General features: G+C 39.8%; 2 protein-coding genes across 2 annotated transcripts in view; one reads left to right on the plus strand and one right to left on the minus strand.

Annotated features, from left to right (window-relative positions):
- The window catches only part of LOC129775098 (tumor necrosis factor alpha-induced protein 8-like protein), a 67,320-nt gene that overhangs the window by 18,454 nt on the left and 24,850 nt on the right, over positions 1-24,016 (plus strand). The window lies entirely within an intron of this gene.
- LOC129774576 (uncharacterized) lies at positions 21,397-23,145 on the minus strand. Its single transcript, XM_055778337.1, has one exon. It carries the CDS (start codon positions 23,143-23,145, stop codon positions 21,397-21,399), a length of 1,749 nt encoding a protein of 582 aa, XP_055634312.1.

Here is a 24,016-nt window from a genome sequence, read left to right on the forward strand (position 1 = left end):
CTTATAGAAACTTGACAGTTGAAAAATACGAAAACATTCGTTTACGCTCAGCGCTTGCACACACACATATGAAAATCATGCAGTGTATGGTAGTCACCAATACCTACACACCAGAATATAAATTGAAGCATTGTTTGTTTACAATGACACAAAGCAGCAAGATCACCTGGTCTCATAGAAGTTGCACAGAGTGCAACTTGTTAAGCTTGTGTAGAATAGCCTGAGTCTTCACCGCATTGATAAACATTTTTTTACTGGGATAATACTTTGTTAGAGCATCCGCGACCTTGAAACAAAACCGCAGTGCCGTCGGCAAATAGGGACAAGAAAGGGTTGTGTCCGAGACACGACCGCATAGTTGACGTAGGATTCCGTTAGGCTATCTGTTGATTTTGGATATGTTTGAAGAATTACATCGTTAAACTCTTTGACAAAGATTTGGTGGCCCTGAAAAAAGCCGTTTTGTTTGGTTGTTGAGTATTTTTTTTTTTCACTCCACCAGTGTTTACCGTGTGATGATGACAGAAGGATGGTAAACAGTCGTTGGATGGTGCGTATCAGATAAAAGATAACGAAGTGGAACGAGATACGATGAAAACCGCCCTATGTGACCCTAAACGAGATGCCTTCTGTGTTATGTATGGACGAAATGAAGAAAAAAAAATCACCAATTTAATATAAGATAATTATCAATACCGAACACAATTATCATTTTTTCTCATCAGTGAAAACATGTTACATATTTGAAATGGAAAAGGTAATTTTGTTTTATGATTTTTGATTTCTGAGTATTTATTCAACCCAATGCGAATTTTAATAGGACTAACAACACCTAATGTGCTCCCGTGGCCGAGTGGTTAGCCTCCCACATTATCACGCCGGGGGTTCGAGTTCGATTCCTGTTCTGGTCGGGAGATTTTTCGTCGAAGAATTTTCTCACGACCTGCACTGTGGTCACGCTTATCCAAGAGCTTGCCACCCTAGAATACATTTAAGGCGTGTTATCCGGCATATAAATCTCAACTAAGTACTACTGATAAAAATGACGCAAGTTATGGCAGCTACGTTGAGAAAGCAAAAGTTCCACTGGGAACGTTAGTGCCATCCAAGAAGAAGAACAACAACAACACCTAATACTATATGTAGAGCATATGGGAAATCACTTTTTCAAATATTCCTCCACATTTCCCATTTTTTTCTCGCCGCATGAGCTTTCCTTGGGTACAAATGAACACAACAAAACAGACAGCTTAAACCAAACGACCAGTTCTCGAGCGAGAGCACACCTTGGTTTTTATTTATGAAAATTTAAATAAATCGTTTCATTTATCAAGTCATTTTTAACACAACTGCTACCATATACAATTTTACACTTACACTTCTGTTATTTTTTTCACAATACACGATCGGTCATGTCTCTGTTAGGGAATACATTTCGGTAGGAACAAAAGCTCCCCCTACTTTAATGTATTTGCAATGCCGATTTCCCCCAGGCAGCTTAGTTTTGATGTCTCTGTTAGGGACCCGCCGCATGTGTCGTAAATTTCGACCAATCAGAAGTGGGTATTTCTGTTAGGATAAAGGTTGACAATTTTCAATTGTTCGATAGTTAGTTTCATATCATATATTATTTTCTTCAATATAAAAAATTGTTATGGAGTGCCGAAATTGATTGACGCAAAAATTTCATCAATCCATCAAGAAACGACTGAGCAATAATCGTTTGAAATTAGACAATTTTCACGATGTGCTCGATTTTCGATTTTCAAATTGTACCCCAATATGTTCCCGAAAGACGTAATCCTACGTCAAAATGTAATAGATAGATTTAATTGCTTCATATCACCGTGTTTGTTGACAGCCATCGCGAATTTATTGATTATTTACATTCTATTTTAGAAGCGGTAAACTACAAAGTTCATTCGATCCTTGAAACCTTGAAAAAGACCAATTTGAAGATCAATTAACGACAAGTTCGTGGATTAAACACATGAACGTTCGCTTAGTAAGAAAACGTCAATTAGGGACGAAGGTTGTCGGGTCTAGTTCTAGTTCGGACCAGTTCTGTAAATTTAACTGAAAAGAATCCTAATATACATTATCAATTGATCGCGAGAACCGAATATGAAGACATTTGGAATTTTTTTGATAAGGAAATAATTAATAAGTATTATTTTTCATTCGTCTGCTCTTTTGTTCAACAGTAACACGCGGAAAAATACTGACCACCCCAATGAGTCGATTATTGAAGTGGAACGCACGAGTTATCGGTCTCCCATCATGCTTTCCTCTCCGAATCAAATTCTGTGGTTTTGAGATGGGAAACCGGCTTCTTCTGTGGAATGTGAGGAATGCTACTCCGACACTTGACAGCTTTTTCGATTGTACAGTGTAGTTAATTAAACTCTAGAATACCTCGAAAGGTACGGAAGTTTTTTTTTGTAAATCATCTTTTTGTCTAATGATCTCACAAACCACAAAATTATCCGATACCAACTTTACAAGCATGGTTTCTAAATATGTATTACCAAAACTTTTCAAGCTCCAGTTTACTCGCAGTGCTTCTGGCTTTCTTCGTTTTTATTTTCGTACGCCTTCTCAGTGGCGAGCCATAAAACATATATAATGCGTTCGATACAGCTTAATAATTAATCGAACGGATCAGAGACTCTTATTATTTATCACGTATTATACTACGCGTTGATATGTGCTATATGTTACCCGAACTGATGCTTGAATTTCATTCCAAAGTTCGATGAAGGGAATCAATAATCTTATATCTGAATGTTCCATGGTAAAGCGTTTGTCGGAAAACCCCCATAAAAACGTACGAAATAAGCACGTGTTTCGGTTCAAGAACAAGCAGTGACTAGTCGAAAGATTGCTCACTTCTTGAGAAGAGCAGACTCATATACATTCCACGATTGTTATCGCTATCGTGCCACCAGAGTGATGATGGTGATGATGCTGATGATGTTGCATGGAAGCGCCGTCCATATCTTCGTCAGAAACAGCCCCATTGCTCGTTATCTCAAGATATTGGTTCGGCCCCAGCGCCTAGCTGTAAGTATGCACACGTGGCGTAATCCTCTGTTGCAATGATGGTATTTTTCTCTCATTCTCCACTTCCGCAATCTGTAATATTACAACGCCTAGTGCAGCCGCGTTGGGAGACCCAACTGCCGGGATTTGACCACGTGCCAATAAATGTATAATACCACTTGTCCGTTCTCTCGGGAAATGATCAGTTGGACTGCAACAGGTACCACCACCCGCAACTATTTCCAGCTTGCAAGAAGGTTTTGGTTGAGATGATGGATAATTATGCTCCACCCACAGAAACACATAATTCGAAAAGGCATCACAACTGTTACTGGCCGGCCCGGTGGATGGCTCAAAGGCAAGTTTACCACTTCCAACTCGTCAAGTCGCACTTTTCGGTTGAGTGGTTGCCACCATCGTTTCCAACGTCAAGTTTTTGCTGCTTGTCATTATCCGGGCATGGTACCAGAAAAAAACGACGATACGACGTTTGTCAGCTGTTGCTTATGTTTGGTATGTGTGTATGGAGCGCAAGAATCGCTTCTACCGAAATGGGAATCACCTGTTTCCATTTCTCGTCGTTGAAGTTGTTGTTTTCTATCTCTCTTTCAGTTTAATTCCAATGCGGCAATTCACCGGTTCCATCGTTAAACACGTTTCTAGCTTTTGGGCACGTTTCTAATATTACATTACAAGGAAAGTGTGCCAGGCTGCTGTTACTGAGGAAAAAAGGCAGCCTAAAACAAGAAACGAGTTGCTTCCAATGAATTGTATCTTTCTAGTGCTGCAATTCGATCACATGCTAATGGAACTGTCAAGTATCCTCAATATCCTTTCAATAACGTGGTTTCTAACTGACCTACCGTGCATGGCACCAGTAGGCATCAATAAGTCGGATAACCTTTTTTTGATATGTGAATACAGGCAAACCTTTTTTTTTGTTTTTCTGTTTTGTGACTGCAGCGATAACGATAGAGAAGAAAAAAAATATCAGTATTCGCAAATAAAATAAGCAAAAAATGCTTTTAATTTGAACGGTTCTATTGTAAAGAGACATAGCAAAGAAGCAGATATTGAACTCAAAGCTGAAAAAATATCAGGTAAAATCGAAATTGTCAACCGTATCTGACATCTATTTTCGCAACTTTTCCGTATCAGATGGTGCTATTCCACATTTCTTCAATTTAGGCTTGTTTTTTTTCAAAACGTTTCTTTATCAGACTTATTTACTTGTCACCTAACGTTTACGGATTCAAATTTCATCTTAAAATATTTTGTTTTCCTATATGATAATAATATTCGATATTAACTAATATAATATTTGATATTAACTAGACTGACCAAACGTACCGTTTTTCCGACCGTTATTGATTATTACTTCTTTTTATCAATCTGTACCGTATTTTGGATGCAGAGAAAAACATATTGCTTTGTCATTATTTTCAATATTTTTCTTCAAATAAACTTCAGCGATTGAAACTTGAATTTCAATTTTGCTCAGTGTATTCGCAGAGAAAGAGTTTTTCTGACAATTATTTGTTCATGGAGAACAATTCTCGCGTAACTTTAGAAAAGGACCAATCTGCATTGATCGATTCTCTTCATCGACATTCTCTTTCGTTAATAACTCAGCGGTAAAAGTATTACCTGATGTGTTCGACGGTCAGGAGAGTAGAAGGGGGCCTCGTTTATCAAACTATGTCGCAAAAATGACGTTAAATTTGTCTGCAAGGCCGTAGTAATCGAAAGAGAAAGTCAATGAAGAGAATCGATCAATGCAGATAGGTTCTTTTCTAAAGTTACGCGAGAATTGATGAAATTTTGTGATTTCGTTGGTGAATATTACGATGAATTGTGTTTGAGCATGGTAACACGTTATTCCTCTCACTTCAAGTTTCCATAAAGAAGATTCGTAGTATGTTTTATGAAGCTCACTAATTATATTTTGCGTCTTCCTGGTAGTACCGCACCAATTGAAAGGTTTTCCTACGATGATAACGTATGATCTACGATTTCTACAATGTGGTTAACGGACAAATCACGACTCAATGTTGAAACCATCTATGACAATTGTCCAACAGAACTTTGATCTGGAATGTGATCAAATCCGTTCTCTCGTTACCCGGAATCTGTTTCGTTTGGTTTAAGGTTTTAAGTTTAAGTTTTTAAGGTTAGGAGCTTATTGAAAGGAGCAAAGAGTTGATTTTATGTTCTGCGCAAGTGAGTAGGCCGCTTATGAAAGTGAAAAAAGGAAATCGAATGTTGATCACGAATGGAATCATTAGGATTTGGGTTATTTTCTTAAGGAAACGTTTTTTTATGCGGTCCCTATCCACCACATAACAAAAAGTTTTTTTTTCAAATTGTTTAGCGAACACGATTTTTTTGTGCGAACCCTATCACCCGCACAAAAACAGGTTTGCCTGTATAACATTGATAGGTGCATAATTTAATTCAACTATTTTTGGAAACATTTGGTATTTTGGTCTCCATAAATTGCTTCAATGTCTCGCTACGTTTTGACGACTGCGAGAAAAATGCCGCAAGAGTTGATATCTTATTGAAAAACCTCGACGTTTTCTTGTTGTTTATGTACGAATGAAGCAAAACCAAGTTCAGTACGTGTGCGCGACAGTGAATATATCCGGTGAATAACCGTGGTTTCACCAATGTTCGCACATCAGATTTATCTCCGGACATTACAGCAGCGCCATCATAGCTCTGGGCCACAATTTTGTCAGCATTAAGACCAAAGTACGCAGCTATTGCATCCACATGTCTGGCCAATGCAGCGGAGGTTTTGAAACGTAAGCAGATAAACGTGTACTATATGTACCGGGTTCACGTTATCGAATGAACAAAATCGATAAAAACGCTCGAATTAAAACCACGCATCAAGGAAAGAATACCACTACATCACGGAAATCATGAATGAATTTGTTCGTTTTTTTTATTTGCATCACGCTCGCTTGTGGTGTTGGGTGCTGTGTACTCTCGCGGTCTCGTGCTCTCTCTCATATTTGTATGACATCAGGAGTAGGAAGAGAAACAGAAAAGAAAACGATGACAACCACGAACAAACACTGGAGAGTGGTGATGTGTATTTATCATCGTTTTCATCAGTTTCGTTCAGCAGAAATATTGAACCTAAAACGTTATTTTTACGCAAAGCGGCGCATTAGTAGTAGTAATCGTTTCATAGTTGACTGTGTTTGCCCTGTGTTTGGATGACAGCGAGTTCAGATGAATGGTTTGAACCCGGTAGTCATTACTGCTTATTTCGTAGCGTTGAGGCTGTGTTGCATGCAGATTGGGGGTGTAATCAAGTGTAACTATCATATTACATTCTTCACGGTGGGTTTGAGTTCCACCAAAATAGAAAATAAAATAAGGATATTCGGGATAATATGGCAATCACAAAAAAATACCTTCGATAATTCCTCATCCATGTTACAAATGTGAAATAATATACATTTTATTCTGAGATTGTCTACCTGTCCTATGAACAGTTTGAACAGGCGGACGAGACGCCTCTGCCCAGGCTTATGTAATCCTGTAGGATTAGACTGATTAGACGACTCAAGAGGTGTCTTATTTTCTGAAGGAAATAACATGAGGCTCTTATAGATTCCATCGATTGGATAGCTTGTATTAAACTGAGGATATCTGAATAGATAAAATAATGATCAATCGACAAGGATTCAATTCAAAGCGTGATAGACTGCAGCAATCTCCGCAACATACACCGAGCAGAGACTTCTCAAGCTATAAAAGGCACCGAGGTTTTCATTAAATATGCCAAAACCAGTGAAGCCATTCATGTATGATCCATCAGTAAAAACATTGTATCAGAACTTACTTCGCGAAATTTCGACGAACCAATCTGGGATAACCACAAAACGTATATGTTCTGGAATATCACGTATTTCTTGATGCATGGTCAAATAAAAAATTACAGCAGAATGACCGAAGTACGATAGATAGTCTTGGTTTATGATGCATGGCAATGGTTGCAATGTTCAGGAAAGGTATAAGTCTTAATTCAACGTATAAGGTGATGAACCTTGACTCTGAATGCAATTGAAAAAGTTCATCGTAATTATCAATTACCAATGGATTCATAATCTTATAGAAAACGATATATCTGTATGATAGTTCGGTAAATCGAAGAGATAGGAGAAGTATTCCAGCAGAAACCTCGAGACCCATGGTATGGGTCAATTACATGCAACGCAAAGCAGTACGCAAGCAACGATATTGTATCCTCTCCATCTTTAGGATATCAGTCTTAGCTGCCGTTCGGAAGTAAAAGTAACCGTATTCAAAGATCGATAATATCATTGTTTTGTACAAACATATGAGGTCTCCTGGATGAGCAATATGTCTACCCCAGATACATTTAGAATCGAAATAGATACCAAGATATTTGAAAAACCATAGAGTGGTTTATGGTTAGGCCAAATAAATTTAGTGAAATTTGTGGGTTTGTGCTTTTTAGAAAAATAAACTAGCATCTCTGTTTTCTCCGTAGAGAATTCGATACTCAGCGTGATAGCTCGTATGAACAAATTGTCCAAAGTATCGCGTAATGGTCTTTACTGATCGGCGGAGGAAGTTCCTCTAATGGAAACCACTCTATCATCTGCAAGTTGTCGTAGCGTGCAATGTCCCGAAAGGCAATTGTCGATATCATTAACAAATTTTCATGAGCAAAACTCATGTGTTTTTCTGACAGCAAATTATACAAATAATTATTTAAAGTTGGTGAGAGTCCACAATTATGAAGTTTATCTGATAATATATCAATAGAAACAGAGTTAAAAGCCCCTTTGATATCAAGGAAGATATCATTTGTTTTTTACGAGCAAATTCTATTTGACTTCCAGACGAAAGCAAAGCTAGACAATCGTACATTTATTTACCTCTTCTGAACCCAAACGATATCTGAAAGTAAATTGTTCGTTTCAACCCATTTGTCTAAACGAAAAAGAATCACTTTCTCCAGCAATTTACGAATGCAGGATAGCATTGCAAATAGTGGTCGCAGGCTGGCTTGTTAGGTTTTCGTATGGCTATAACTCTAACTTGTCTTCAGTCGCGCGGAACAATGTTTAGCTCTAGAAATTTGTTGGACAAGTTCAGCATACGTCTTTTGACAGAATCGGGAAGATTCTTCAATATATTGAACTTTATCTTATCCAGTCGAAAAGCCGAGATTTTTCTTACGCTCTTTAAAGAGAAATGTCACGTACGATATTTTGTGTTGGAACTTTTCCCATTGTTTCCTTGTGAAGCACAAAGTTTCCTGTATCAGGAGCATTTGCGCAATAGAGCTGAATAATTCTCTAGTGCTCGGGACATTAAACAAAATTATGGGAAATTTATTTTCTGAAGATACTTCTTGTAAAGCTTCCACTCATAGTTGCTTCAGTGTTTAAAACTTTTGTTCTCTTTCCACAACTACAGATGCTTTGCCAAATCATCAACTTGCGAACGAATTTATCTCCGAAGATAAAATTCAACATCGTTACATCGTCCATCAAAATACATCCGTTGTACTTCGTTAGGATTGGGCTTTTTATCCAAAAGTCTTTCCAGCTTTACATGACGAACTGAACCTATTTACTCCTAACAACGCATGAATGATTTGGTATAATTTATTAACCTGTGCATATTGTGGTTCAAAGGTTAGTACAATGCTGACGCTGACCTTGTGGCCACAGCCTCCTCTACACAGTATCAGTGCACAAACTTTGGCGGTAATTTTGTTTTCGACACGCACTAGCCTTAAATTTCCACAACCATCATATTTTGTATATTGAAGCGTCGCCACCGTACCGATTGCTCCACCATTCCACGATGGATAATAACCAATTAGTTTGTTTGATGAAAATTAGCCATCACCACTAACTCCTCCTCCAGTAGCAGCAGCAGCGGCAATGTATTTATGAAACTGCATTAATTAACGCTGGTTCTGGTTACGAACCATCATAATGAAGTTGCTATGATGATGAGCACAATTTTACGCCGAAATTGGCAAAGTTGTTTCATCTGTGTGCTATAGAGAGTGTTGAAACGATGCTCAACTATTTTGGGAGGAGTATTTGTTTCGCATTCGGAGTAAAATGTGAGTTGCAGCAAGAACATCAAATAGTTTGATGAGATCGACGTTCGTTCTCTGCTCTGATGTAGCCCACAAGCACATCCAGCGGTATTGAATTCCGTTGATGGTTTTACCATTCCGAACAAAATCGCAAACTCAACAAACGTTCATTCGTGCTGAAAATAACGTTGCAAAAGACAGGCACTTACTTCTCTTGCGTTTCTATTTTCCAAATGCAAATCGAATCGATACATCAATACACGAACTCCGTTTCCCTCTGCTACTATATACCTTTCTCTCGAGAGGGGGTTTTCTTCTTGTTATATTTCCACATCAGCTGCAGCAGCAGCGGCCCAAGACATGGTCTATAATTTGTGGTGTACAGTAAAGGATTCCAGCCGAAGCATGCGATTGATTTTTCGCTCACCTGACTTCCTACGCTTGCGAAGCAGTTACAGCCTAATGATGATTATCGTGACATCCAACTTTTAAGGCAACAACTATTTGCCAACCAATTTTACACTTCCAATAATTATCGCTTATCACGAACGGTAATTTGTTGAAATATGCGTGATGACTGCTGATTGATTTGATCGATCTAAATTAGTTTCGCTCTTGAATAGCTAAAGCGAAATTGCGACCATGAGAATATTGGCTGAAGATATACAGACACTCTAGGACGAATCATACGATATCAGCATTACTGGCTGTTTTGGTTCTTTCCAATTTTCTGTCATCTGTCATAAACTGCATTGATTAATTCTCAATCCTTTAATCCAGGGCCTTCATAAAGTTCTCCTACGCTGCCTCGACAATGTCAAATATTTCCCAGACCAGTTACCGCAGAATCACCTTCGGAGGAAAAGAAATTCGGAAAAAAATTTATATTTACTTTTCCTTCCATACTACATCGTGTTGAAAAGATGATGATGATGATGATGACGACGCTACAGACCTCCGCCTACTTTGCTAATCTACGCAGCAGCACGCAAACGTTATTTGACACCCAAGTTTCAACAGAATGAATAAAAAACATCTCACGTAGCCGTGTCACTATGACAAGAAGAACGAAAGAGCGAATGTTCGCCAAGGAATAGATTCTGGGTTTTACTCAAACTCAAAACTTTTTGAAAAAACTTTACAAAAACTCGAAAATAATCGTGAACCAGAATAACATAAACACAACTCTCATCTGTTCCAATTCCTTTAAGAAGATAGGGGAAGTAGAGGTAAGACGAACATGGACATAAATGCGGTTTCTTACAATTCAATATACCGTTTTTCGAAATACCCGGCCAAATATTTTACAAAAATGTGTTTTTCAATGTTTTTTACTGAACTTCAAATAGACCGAAAAGTAGAACTTTTTTTCGATGCGGTTAATATGGATATTAGAGTGCCAATGGAATCTCTGAATTTCAATACTCAACAACAAATAATACCTCAAAACTATGTGTGTGTAAGATCATTTGTCAGTTCTTGTCATTTTATCTGTATTTCAAATGGTGCTAAGTTGTGACCAATGGGGACTAAAAAGTAAGCAAGAAAGTTCAGTCAGTTTTATTTTCAAAATGAATGAAAATTTGTGCATCTTGTGACGAAACGCTACGTGATGTGTAAAGTAATAGTATCTCTCACAAAATCCTACAAAAATGAGACTATTTCATATGGCAATTCTGAATTCCCCACACTTTCGAGCCATAATACACCAGTACCTCGCTTTACGGCCTAGATACGTTTCACAAAATTCGGCCGCAAAGCGAAAAGCCGTATACGGAATCAATTATTCTAATACGAATTCATACAAACTCAATCAGATCGGTTCTAAATCTGTCGAATATAATAACATGGTTTATCAATCAAAATGCATTTTATCTTTTTATTTTTATTTTTTTCCTTTATTTATTTAATTAGGCTCAAGTGGATAAAGAGTCATCATCAAGCAGTACATTTTTAAACTATTTGAATATATTATAACTACATAATCATTAACTTAAGTCTAATTAGCTAAAACTACAGAAAACTATATAAAAAAATATTCCTTCGATGCCTCGTCGGTATTATCCTTGTCTGGAACAGTGTCTGTGGTGGGTCGTAACAACTACATCGCCAGTTGATGTAAATAGCAACGGTATCCTTTGGTAGTGACTGCCTCCTTGCTATGTCTATAGCTCCTGTAATGATCTTATCTCAACGGGTACTAAGTCCTGCTTGTGTAATAGGAAAGGAAGGGAGAATAGACAAGCGGGAGTAGGAGATGCGACCTAAATAATAATATTAGCGCTTCTTAGGAAGACATATATGGGAAACATTACATTATGGTCGCGAGTAGCTAAGATATCGCGAACTGGCATGCGTGAGTGTACTCCTTGGGCCTCTAAATCGGCAACCAGTTTGATTCTTTCATTGCAAAAACCTTTTTATTTTTTTTTCATTTGGATGAAAAATTAAATGAATTAAAAATTATTGCATTTAAATAAAAAATACATACAATACATACAGCATACATAAATAAAAACCAACAATAATATATAAACCAAAATGAACTAAAATCATGTTACAAGGAATATATGTATATATACATACCTAATTTTTTGTTTTTTTTTTTTTTTTTCCAAAATATATTTTTTATTAAGGCACATGTGGCGTTAGCCTGACGGGGCCGGGAGTCCAATATTTTGACAATTTTTGTCTTACAACTATGTTAGTAATATGTAACCGATTACTCGCGGTTGGCTCGAGGTTAGTATTACAAGTGTTCTCATAATTGGTATGTTGCAGTCTTCGATGCTCTATACGTGTGCCCGACACGGGCTACTTCCTATTGGGATGCAGCTGACCATTAATCAGCAACGCTCCCTAGTCTGTACCCCATATCTAGCGTGGTGCGTCTTTCTCGACTCGAGGAATCCAGGATAGAATGGTCACTAGCCGGCGCAATCATCAGTTCGTGTAGAGTTGTCATGATCGGTATAACCTTTGGCTCTTGTTGAATGATCAGTGGACTGCACAACCTTTTGCCCGTGTGTCTGTAAAGAGTGTGTGTATGTATTGCCGCGACTAAGTAAAAGTTTATCGATCGGATAGGAGGGATATGAAACGGGGACACAACGAAGGAAACATCATTAAACGTTGACATCGGCGTTTCTGAGGAACAGGTATAGATGAAGCAGAAGATCAGGATCCCGGCTACCTAAGATATCCCGGACGGGGATATCCGATTGTCTGCCTTTTGCTCTCAGTGCTCTAGAGAGCTGAGAGCGAGCAGCATGGAACCGGATACACGACCAGACAACATGCTCGATGTCGTGGTAGCCATCGCCACAATCACAAAGATTGTTTGCTGCGAGCCCAATGCGATAGAGATGCGCGTTTAGGTTGTAGTGATTGGACATAAGCCGAGATATCACGCGAATGAAATCACGACCTACATTCAATCCCTTGAACCATGCACTCGTCGAGACCTTAGGGATAATCGTGTGTAACCAACGACCGAACTCTTCTTCACTCCACATGCGCTGCCAACTAACGAGTGTGTCCTGACGAGGAATGTGAAAAAATTCATTATAGGCAATTTGCCTTTCAAAAAGTGTGCCTTCTGAAGCGCCCACCTTAGCTAGCGAGTCCGCTTTCTCATTCCCCGGAATCGAGCAATGAGAGGGAACCCATGCTAAGGTAATCTTGAATAATTTTTCGACCAAAACACTCAATAGATGTCTTATTCTTGTTAGGAAATAAGATGAGCGTTTATCAACTTTCATTGAGCGGATTGCCTCTATTGAGCTGAGACTGTCTGAAAAAATAAAATAATGGTCGATGGGCAGTGTTTCAATGATCCCTAGAGCATAGTATATCGCACCCATTTCTGCGACATACACGGAACAAGGATCTTTGAGTTTGAAAGAGGCACTGGAATTTTCATTGAAGATGCCGAAGCCAGTGGACCCGTTTATGTATGAACCGTCAGTAAAGAACATTTTATCAGATCCAACTTTCCCATATTTTTCCGAAAATATCGACGGAATAACATTGGAGCGTAGGTGATCTGGTATTCCATGGATTTTTTGTCGCATGGACAGATCAAAAATGACAGAGGAATTGCAAAAGTATGGGAAGCAAACTTGGTTGGAGATGCCTGGTGAAGGGTGCACGTCGTGGGTAAGGTACTCATGGTATAAAGACATAAAACTTGACTGAGGAGTCAGTTGGAGTAGATTTTCGAAGTTATCAATCACCAATGGATTCATGATCTTGCAACGGATGAGAAATCTGTAGGATAATTCTGTGAACCGAAGAGTAAGCGGGGGTACTCCTGCCAAAACTTCGAGACTCATCGTATGTGTCGAATGCAAACACCCCATGGCTATACGTAGGCAACGATATTGTATTCTCTCCAGCTTGAGAATATGAATCCTGGCAGCTGATCGGAAGCAAAATCTGCCATATTCTAACACTGATAATATCGTTGTTTTGTACAACTGAATGAGGTCTCCTGGATGGGCACCCCACCATGTTCCGGTTATTGTTTGGAGAAAATTGATTCTTTGCTGGCATTTCTGTTTCAAATACGCAATGTGTATTCCCCAGGTACATTTAGAGTCAAAAAATACTCCAAGGTATTTGAAAAACATCGAGTGCTTGATCGTTTTGCCGGATAGGTGAAGCTGGAATTGGGCGGGTTCGTGCTTCCTAGAAAAAACGACCATTTCGGTTTTCTCCGTAGAGAATTCGATACCCAGCTTGAGGGCCCACGTGAACAGATTGTTCAGGGTATCTTGCAACGACTTTTGCAGAACGACGGGATTAGTACCCGTGATGGAAATAACTCCATCGTCTGCAAGTTGTCTCAGCGTGCAGTCTCTAGTTAGACAATCATCTATATCATTGACGTAAAAACTGTACAAGAGGGGGCTTAGGCAGGAGCCTTGTGGTAGGCCCATAAAACTGTATCGAGAAGATTTCAAGCTGCCATGATTGAAAAACATGTGCTTTTCTGACAGTAAATTGTACAGGAAATTATTCAGAATTGGTGAAAGTCCACGATTATGAAGTTTCTCTGAGAGAATTTCCATGGAAACTGAATCAAATGCCCCTTTGATATCGAGGAAAACGGAAGCCATTTGTTCTTTGCGAGCAAATGCGATTTGGATTTCAGAAGATAGCAGCGCGAGACAATCATTTGTCCCTTTACCTCGGCGGAAGCCAAACTGCGTATTTGACAGCAACTTGTTCGTTTCGACCCACTTGTCCAAACGAAGTAGAATCATTTTCTCTAACAATTTGCGAATACAGGATAACATTGCAATCGGCCTATATGAGTTGTGATCGCAAGCCGGCTTGTTGGGTTTCCGTATGGCTATCACTCTCACTTGTCTCCAGTCATGCGGGACAATATTCAGCTCCAGAAACTTGTTGAACAAGTTCAGCAAACGCTGTTTTGCCAAGTCGGGAAGATTCTTCAACAAGTTGAATTTAATCTTGTCCGACCCCGGAGCTGAATTGTTACATGAGAGGAGGGCAATTGAGAATTCCACCATCGAAAAATTCTCATAATCGCATTGGAGCGGAAGATCGCGTACGACGCTTTGTGCAGGAACAGAATCGGGACAAACCTTCCTTGCAAATTTGAAAATCCAACGGTCAGAGTATTCCTCGCTTTCATTGGTATGGTTCCAGCCACGCATTCTCCTAGCCGTATTCCAAAGAGTACTCATAGCGGTCTCCCTTGACAAACCATTGACGAATTTCCGCCAATATCCACGCTTTTTTGCTTTAATCAGACCTTTTAGTTTGGCTTCTAGAGCTTGGTTCTTTCGAAACCATTCCACTGATCCAGTTTTCCTGAATTTTTTGAAAGCGGATGATTTTTCAAGGTAGACCTTTGAACACTCCTTGTCCCACCAAAGTGATGGAGGACGACGTCGGAAAGTGGTAGCCGGTACACGTTGCTTTTGAGCTTGAAGTGCGCTATCGTAAATCAAACTTGATATAAAATTATACTCTTCAAGGGGAGGAAGTTCATGCATCGAAATGATTGCTTCAGATATTAATTCTGCAAATTTTCTCCAGTCAATATTCTTCGTGAGGTCATACGCAATATCGACTGACTTACTAGATTTTGATTCATTGGCGATCGATAAAATTATTGGTAGGTGATCACTACCGTGGGGATCTTGGATTACCTTCCATGTGCAATCCAGGGATAATGAAGAAGAGCAGAGAGATATGTCTAGCATGCTTGCCCGTGCAGGAGGGTTGGCTATCCTAGTTGCTTCCCCAGTATTTAAAACTGTCATGTTGAAGTTGTCGCACAGATCATAAATCAACGTGGCACGGTTGTCATCGTAGAGTGACCCCCATGCTGTTCCATGGGAGTTGAAGTCACCTAAGATTAACCGCGGCTCCGGCAATGCCTCGATAATATCAAAGAACTGATGGCGGCCTACAGTAGTCCTGGGAGGAATATATATCGAAGCAATGCAGAGTTCTTTGCCATTGATTTGTATCTGGCAAGCGACAACTTCAATGCCTGTAATCGATGGGATAGTGACTCTATAGAAGGAGTGACGTTTTTTGATCCCCAATAGTACGCCACCAAACGAGTCGTTACGATCTAGGCGAATAATGTTGAAATCGTGAAAATTCAGCTCGTCGGCTGAACAAAGCCATGTTTCACAGAGAGAAAATACATCACAGTTAGAACTGTGAACTAAAAATTTAAATTGGTCTAGTTTAGGGATGATGCTTCTGCAATTCCACTGTATGACAGTGGTCAAATCCTTGACCTCTTGCGCTGAATTAGGCATCGAGGGAAATGAACGCTGCTAAAAAGCCACATTTTTCTTTCAAAAATGTTCTCACAACCGGAAGCAAACATAATACTTTTTGTTTTTTTGTTTTTTTTTGTTGCTTTAGGTTATTGTCTGGCAAATTTTTTTTTCTCTTCAAAAGTTATTTCGAATCAATCCTCAATTTTTTTTGCCGTTATAACGAAACATTTTAGGCATTATTTTTAAATCGAAATTGCCTGAATTGAAGAGAGCCGTTGTAGCGAAATGCCGTATAATGAGCGGCCGTATAGCGAGGTATTGGTGTATGATTAATTAAAAAGTTCCACCTCATTTGATCTAAATTTTTTTAAAAAAAAAAAAAAAAAAGTTCCACCTCATTTGATCTAAATTTTTGGAACAAAAACAAATAGTTAAGCTGCGAATATATTTTTATTGTTTTTCAAAGTATTCGCCACGATGATCGATACACTTTTGCGCTTAAACCAATTTTCAAAGCATTTATTCCAATCGACACGAGCCTTTTTTTTGAGCGATTGTCAAATTATGTGGGATCCAAAGTGAACATAATTTTCGCACAACTAAGTGTTCATGTAAAATCGCATATATGCTGGTGGAACTAATGCTTAGGGATGCCTCAATCTCACATTAGGTTACATGACGATCTTGCTTAATCATTTCGTGCACAGCATCAATGTTTTCTGGCACTACAGTCGATTTTGGACGACCTTCACGAAACTCGTCGGACAGCGAACTACGACCACGATTGAATTCACTATACCAGCGATACACAGTGGTTTTTGATGGAGCTTCATCGCCAAAAGTCAAATTAAGTTGATTGACGAACTCTTGTTGTGATAATCCACGTCGAAAGTCGTAAAAAATCATCGCACGAAAATGTTCACGATTCAGTTCCATTTTTTTGCCGAGACCAAACTTTCAACTAAATATAAAATTAACAAATAGCGTCCGTATGACAAAATGTTCTGAGTACGTATATCGTCAAAAATGTCAAACTTTACGATGGAACCGTCAGATGGACTCACATGACATCAGTGTTGCCAATTCCCGAAATATAAATAGTGACCCTCGTATTATACAAATGATATACATGTATTGGGGAGTAGAACATTTTCTGTTATTTTTCAGCTCCTTTAATGTAATAAATTGGGATGCCATAACATGTGCTAAAAATTACCTTTGGGGTAAGTCACAATTTTCCCATCTTTCTGGATAGACTATGCGATCATCAGAACGAATAGTAGTCGGGGGTCGGGATATTTGAAGAATTTGGCGGGTTGATTGGGATATTTAATGAATCCTCTAGATAAATTTGAACGTCTTGAGCGACATGTGGCTGAGCGTTGTACTCAGTCTTTGCTCAAATTACGACCGTTTTTCCTACAATACTCGATCCACACGCTTGAGTTGTGTAGCGAGCTCCTGCTATAGCAAGGCTTCGACAGTTTATATTATACAACGCAATGTGCGTCTCACCAAATGCATAGCATGAATTTCGATCTATGAAGGTGTGAAAAAAAAAGACGAAAATCGGTGTGAAAAAAAAAGACTAAAATCTATGAAGGTGTGAAAAAAAAGACTAAATCGAAAACGTCCAATTTCAAGCGTTGATTGCTCAGTACAATCTGATGGATTTACGAGATCAATGTTGCATCAGTCGATTTGGACGCACTCTACCAACCTTTTGCAATACAGAAAATGATGAATTTTTCAATAGTTTATTAACTAAATAGCGTTGAAATGAGCGCTACTACTATCTCATACGTTTGTGAAGACCGCAAAGCGATTTTCTAATACGGACTTCAAAATCGGGAGGCGTGATCGTCATAAACGAAACAACTACGATTCGGCAGTCATCCAACTTTCAAAGGCCGATAGTATAGGTAGAGTTTTCTAAACTAGCTTTTTTCAAGAATAGAGACGAATGAAGAACAAAAGTTTATAACCTCTATAAATCTACACTCTCTCACTGGCGGAACAACAAATAGCCCAACATTCACGATAATGGATCAGAAGGAAGCGACAGCGAGGTTTTTCAAATGGCCTTTCGCAAGGCTGGAAATTTAGTTTCAATTTTCGAAATTGGCCTTTTTCAAGCCTAGTGGCGAATGAACTGAGAAAGGTTATATCTAAAGTTTCTATAACTCAATGTTTGATGCTTCTATAACTCAATACTACAACTACTCCGACGAAGCAAGCAAATCCCACGTCAACTATGCGACACAACCATTTGTTTTGGCATTGGAGTGTCGTTATGGATCCACTTTTCATCTTCAGTAACAATCCGATGCGGGAGCCTTTTCTGTCTTTGACGTTGGAGCAGTTGTTCGCATGCAAATAAAAACTATTCGTCATCTCTCGGCTACAATTTGTTCCCGTGATTTTAGTTCATTCCCAAATTTCTTAAACGATACGAAATGGCTTGTAGAGTAACCGCTAATAATTCTGCTAGTTCTTGTTGCCTTTTGGTTTGAATCCTGATAAAGAAGTGCTTCCTAGTATGCATCTTCAAACGCTTTTAGAGTTTTGTGATGCTCCTTCTCTTCTTCACTTCTGACGCATTGAAACCGCTCGAGACACGTTTTTCTACGAACAGCGGCCGCACCACAATTATCAAAAATCATATAATACGTTTTAACCGCATTTTTTTTGAATTAAACAAGAAAAGCAGAACTTCCCGGCGATTGTTTGTTTGTGAATTGGCTGTCGAAAATGCAGAAACAATAAGGAATAATGAATATTTTTCACAAACAAGTACATATTCTTCTATAGGGAAGAATGGTCTTAAAGTTTCCATCAATTATTCATTTAACCGAAATTGTGGTATGATCTTCGCGTTCGATTCACTCCGTAATTGTATTTCAACTATGACAAACAATGATGACAAATAATAGTACGTAGAAAAGGTGTGCTTCTCTATGAATATTCGTGTTTTTTGAGAACACTAATGCTGTAGTTTTCTGGGCGAGACACAGTTGTTTCATATTTAAGCGAACATTTGAGTACGATAAAGTACGATATAACTTGGTTTACATCCGCATTCAACCGGATCTGCATTTCATTTGTGACATATTCATTCTTCAGATCTTTCTTGACGCGGAATCGCTACGGAGTAATGAAAGTTGTCAAATCGCATTGCAAATCTTTCTTTTTAAAATTCTTGTTCTCAAATCTTAGGTGGAGACTCGATGAAAATATACTTCGCATTGATTCCCATACTGTTCGGTGGAGAATGTTTGTGTATAATTGAATCAAACGTAAGCATTTTTGTTTTAGCGTTGTCAATGGTGCAAGACAAATATAAAATCGCCTGTGACTGCAGTGTGTGTGTGTCTAGAAGAAGAGATACATTAGGGGCTGTCCACATACCACGTGGACAGAAAAGGCACGATTTTAGACACTCCCCTCCCCCTCCGTGGACAAGCGTGGACATTCCTGATACCCCTCCCCATCTTGTCCACGTGGACATCCCTCCATTTTTGAAAAGAATAAATGAATTTTCTATGTTATATTCCATACTTTCTATTGATAAAAATATAAGCTATTACTATCAAATGGTTTGTTCCCCTTTTTTTACCGAGCTCGGGAAACATTTTAGTTCGTTTTGTCCGCTGAAATCCATATGAAAATATTATTCACGCATTTTCATTAAAAGTCGACGCAAGTTTGCTGTGTTCTTTGAGTTTTCAATTCGCTTTGCGGGCGAATTGTCGCTCAAATAGATGTTAGTCAGTGCCTGATTCCTGACGCCGTGCACTTAGAAGATCCACAGGTTCATCATACCTATCAAAATTAGTTTATCAATGAAAAATTTCTTTTTCTAAGCATCATTTACATTACACAAAACTTGGGTAGTGCATGGCGGCTACAATGAACCTTGTCAAAACTAAACACCTGCAATATAATCGTGATTGAAGATTTCAATTAATCTGTACAGCTTCGTTAATCGTGGAAAATATTAGGTTGCCCTGAAAACTCGTGCCGATTTTATGAAGAAATCAAAAGTATCATTATAGTATACTAGCTAACCCGGCAAACTTCGTCCCGCCCATTTACTTGATTAATTCTCGAGTAATGCAGAAATTTGTGTTTTATTTGTATGGCAGCCACCCCTAAGAGAGGGGGGAGGGGTATCTAACCACCATAGAAACATCCATTGCACCCTAAAGCTTCCATATGCCTAATTTGGTTTAATTTGCTTGATTAATTCTCGGGTAATGCAAAAATTTGTGTTTCATTTGTACGGCAGCCCCTCTAAGAGAGGGGGAAGGAGTATCTTAACACCATAGAAACATTTATTGAATCCTAAAACCTCCACATGCCAAATTTGGTTTCATTTGCTTGATTAATTCTCGAGTAATGCAGAAATTTGTGTTTCATTTGTATGGCAGCCCCCCCTTTGAGTGGGGGAAGGACTGTCTAACCATCATAGAAACATTTATTGCACCCTAAAACTTTCACATGCCAACTTTGGTTTCGTTTGATTGATTAATTTCCGAGTAATGCAAAAAATTGTGTTTCATTTGTATGGCAGCCCCCTCTAAGAGAGGGGGAAGGAGTATCTTATCACCATAGAAACATTTATTGCATCCTAAAACCTCCACATGCCAAATTTGGTTTCATTTGCTTGACTAATTCTCGAGTAATGCAGAAATTTGTGTTTCATTTGTATGGCAGCCCCCCCTTTGAGAGGGGGAAGGACTGTCTAACCATCATAGAAACATTTATTGCACCCTAAAACTTTCACATGCCAACTTTGGTTTCGTTTGCTTGGTTAATTTCCGAGTAATGCAGAAATTTGTGTTTCATTTGTATGGCAGACCCCCCCCCCCCCCCTTAGAGTCTCAAAATATCACGAAAACCTTCCCCGGCCCCAAAAACCCCTACTGTTCGGATGGGGTAAGAAAAACGTCCAGATAGCAGCTAACTCGCAGCTTCAAAGCTGTAATGTATTCATGTATATTCATGGTTCACAATATACAAAGTTTTAACTTACATTTTCGTTTTGTTCTTCGTTTTATCCGAACACTTCTTTTGTAAATCCTCTTGATTAGTGACTACTAAATGACCGTACTATTAGTTATAAGTCTAGCTAAGTTTATAAATTCATTTACCTTTAAGTTCACTCTTGATTGTAGAAATAGGTTAGGATTTGTTGTAGGAATGTAAATGTAAATAGCTGTAAGAATAAGTTGTAAGTATAGTTGTAGAAATAGTGTATATTATAGAAGTAAGTTTTACTAACCGTAGGATATAGATATATTAGAAAAAGATTTTTATTCTAGGATAACTAATTATTTTTCTTCTCAACTCGTTTGCCACTCTTTTGCCGTATCACGTTAGATTATTTTGTTTTTGCTACTGTGTTTTGCTGTCTGACGTTTCTCGTTATTTATTTGTTGTTTTTACGTTGGCTGCTACGGACGGGCTGAGCTCACCCTTCTACTGCACGAAACTGCCCTGTGGTTTCGTAACATCCCCCTGCCCGTGTAGTTCCGGACCGTCCCCAGGTTTCTGAAGATCCAGAAGTGCCAATTTCACTGCAGGTCTGTTGAGTATTCCGTTTTTAGTCCGCACAACTGCTCGTCGAACTTGCCCATCCGCTGCCTTAACCACATCTAGAATTCTGCCTCTCAACCATCCGTTCCGTTTACTCTCTTCTACCACGAGTACCAGGTCCCCAACTTCCAACGGCTTAGCCGGTTCGAACCACTTGGTGCGTCTGGTTATAGTTGGAAGGTACTCTCGAATCCAACGGTTCCAAAAATGATCCACCAGGCATTGCGCTAGACGCCAGCTGTCACGCAGGATTCCTCCTTCCAGCCTTGTCGACATCTCCGGCTGTGTGATACCCTTGGTGCCAAAGAGCAGGAAATGATTCGGCGTAAGCGACTCCTGCTCCATCGATTCCAAAGGGATGTAAGTTAGCGGCCTGGAGTTGACAACTGCCTCAGCCTCCAGCACTACCGTCTCCAGAACTTCATCGTTCGGATGATGTGGATGGTCCGCAATTGCTGACATGGCAGCCTTTACGGAGCGCACCATACGCTCCCATGAACCGCCCATATGAGGTGCTGATGGTAGATTGAAAATCCAGTTGGTCTTGCTGTTCGTAAACGTGACCGCACAGTCCTCATGGATATTCTGTATCTGATTTTTCAATATGTTGCTCGCTCCCAAGAAATTTGTGCCGTTGTCACTATAAAAATTCTCCGGGGAACCACGACGAGCCACAAAACGTCTGATGGCCATTATACATGACTGGGTGGACAGACTGTGCACCACTTCTAGATGTACAGCACGTATAGTCAAGCAGGTAAACAATGCCACCCACCTCTTTACCAAGCTGCGACCTTGCTTGACCTGTATTGGTCCTAGATAGTCCACTCCAGTGAACGTAAACGGTCTGATCATTCCTGTAACACGAACTGCAGGCAGAGCTGACATCAGAGGAGGATTTGGAACAACCTTTCGAATACGACAAGTCACGCACTGCTTTGCCACCTGCCGAATCAGAATTCGAAGTCCGGGTACGAAGAATCGTTGACGCATTTCATTGCAGACTGTCTCCCCGTTCCTGTGAAGAAACCTCCGGTGATAGCTCTCCGTTAGAAGATAGACTGCATATTCTTTCCTTGGCAGCACAATCGGAAATTTCGTGTCATACGATACAGACGGCGAAGTAGATATTCTACTGTTCATTCGGACGACACCTCGTTCATCCAAGAATACCGAAAGTCGATACAGTGGACTAGATTTCGGGAATGGAGCTAAACTTGTGGGATTCGTCAGGTTACGCTCCAGAATCGCGTACTCGTCTGAATAGGTTCCAGCTTGCACCTGCTTCCATATCGCTATTTCCGCATCACACAACTCTTTTTGAGATAGAAAATCCGACTGGGACGCCGGTTCCCCTCTAAATCTGCGTACAGCACGCAAAGCGTAAGCGGTTGCCCTCAATAGACGATTCCAGTTTGAAAACCTGGAACAATCAACAACGGCTTTCGGCATCATGCCGTGGAATAAAAATCCAGAACGCAGTTCGACTTCTGTTTCTGCTTGTTTCCGCGGGGGTTCTGAAGGCCACTGATCCTGTTCTTGGTATAAAAATTCTGGAGCATTGTACCACGGACTGGTCGGATCGAAGCTTGGCCCCTCCTTCCATTTCGTGGCTGCGTCGGCTATGTTCATTTTTGATGGTACATAGTGCCATTCATCCACTGTAGTTGTTGAGAGGATCTCTCCTACACGGAAGGCAACAAATTGATGATACCGCCGGCTATCAGACCGCAACCAGCAGAGAACAGTTGAGGAATCTGTCTACAAGAAGCGTTTCTTTATTTGGACATCCAGGGATTTCAGGACGAAGTCCATCAACCTTGTTCCGATCATCGCTGCTTGAAGCTCAAGACGTGGAATAGAGAGAGGTTTTAGTGGGGCCACTTTAGTTTTAGCGGCTACCAGAGCACACCTGGGCTTACCGCTGTCGAGGACTCGGAGATAAAGAACCGCCGCACATGCCAATTCACTCGCATCCACAAATAGATGAACTTCCGCCTCTTTGAGTGCAGAAATGTTCACCCCTTTAAAGAAACAGCGTGGTACTCTCACTTCATCCAAACACTGCATGTATTGGCACCACTGCTTCCATTGATCCCACAATTCCTCCACAATGAGTTCGTCCCAGTCCGTTCCGGTTCTTCAAATCTGTTGCATGAGAATCTTCCCATGCACCACGAAGTGTGAAATGAGTCCCAATGGGTCAAATAGGGACATTACAGTTCGCAGAACCTGTCGTTTGCTAGGAATGGTTCTACTCTCGACAAGTTCCCTAATCTCCTCCTTCATATTGCTCAAGTCAAAGCTAAAGACATCGTCTGCTGGCCTCCAGATCAATCCCAGCACCCGTTCAGACTCTGGTGATTTGTCCAGGTTCATGGATACCTGCTGGCGTTCTTCCGTTTCTCCGATTCTCGCTAGGACTTCGACTGAATTAGAGCAGAAGTTACGGATATCGAATCCTGCTTGAGAATGGACGAATTTCACTTCGTTAACCAACTGG

The sequence above is a fragment of the Toxorhynchites rutilus genome, chromosome 3 (assembly GCF_029784135.1).
Source record: "Toxorhynchites rutilus septentrionalis strain SRP chromosome 3, ASM2978413v1, whole genome shotgun sequence".
Classification (NCBI taxonomy): Eukaryota; Metazoa; Arthropoda; class Insecta; order Diptera; family Culicidae; genus Toxorhynchites; species Toxorhynchites rutilus.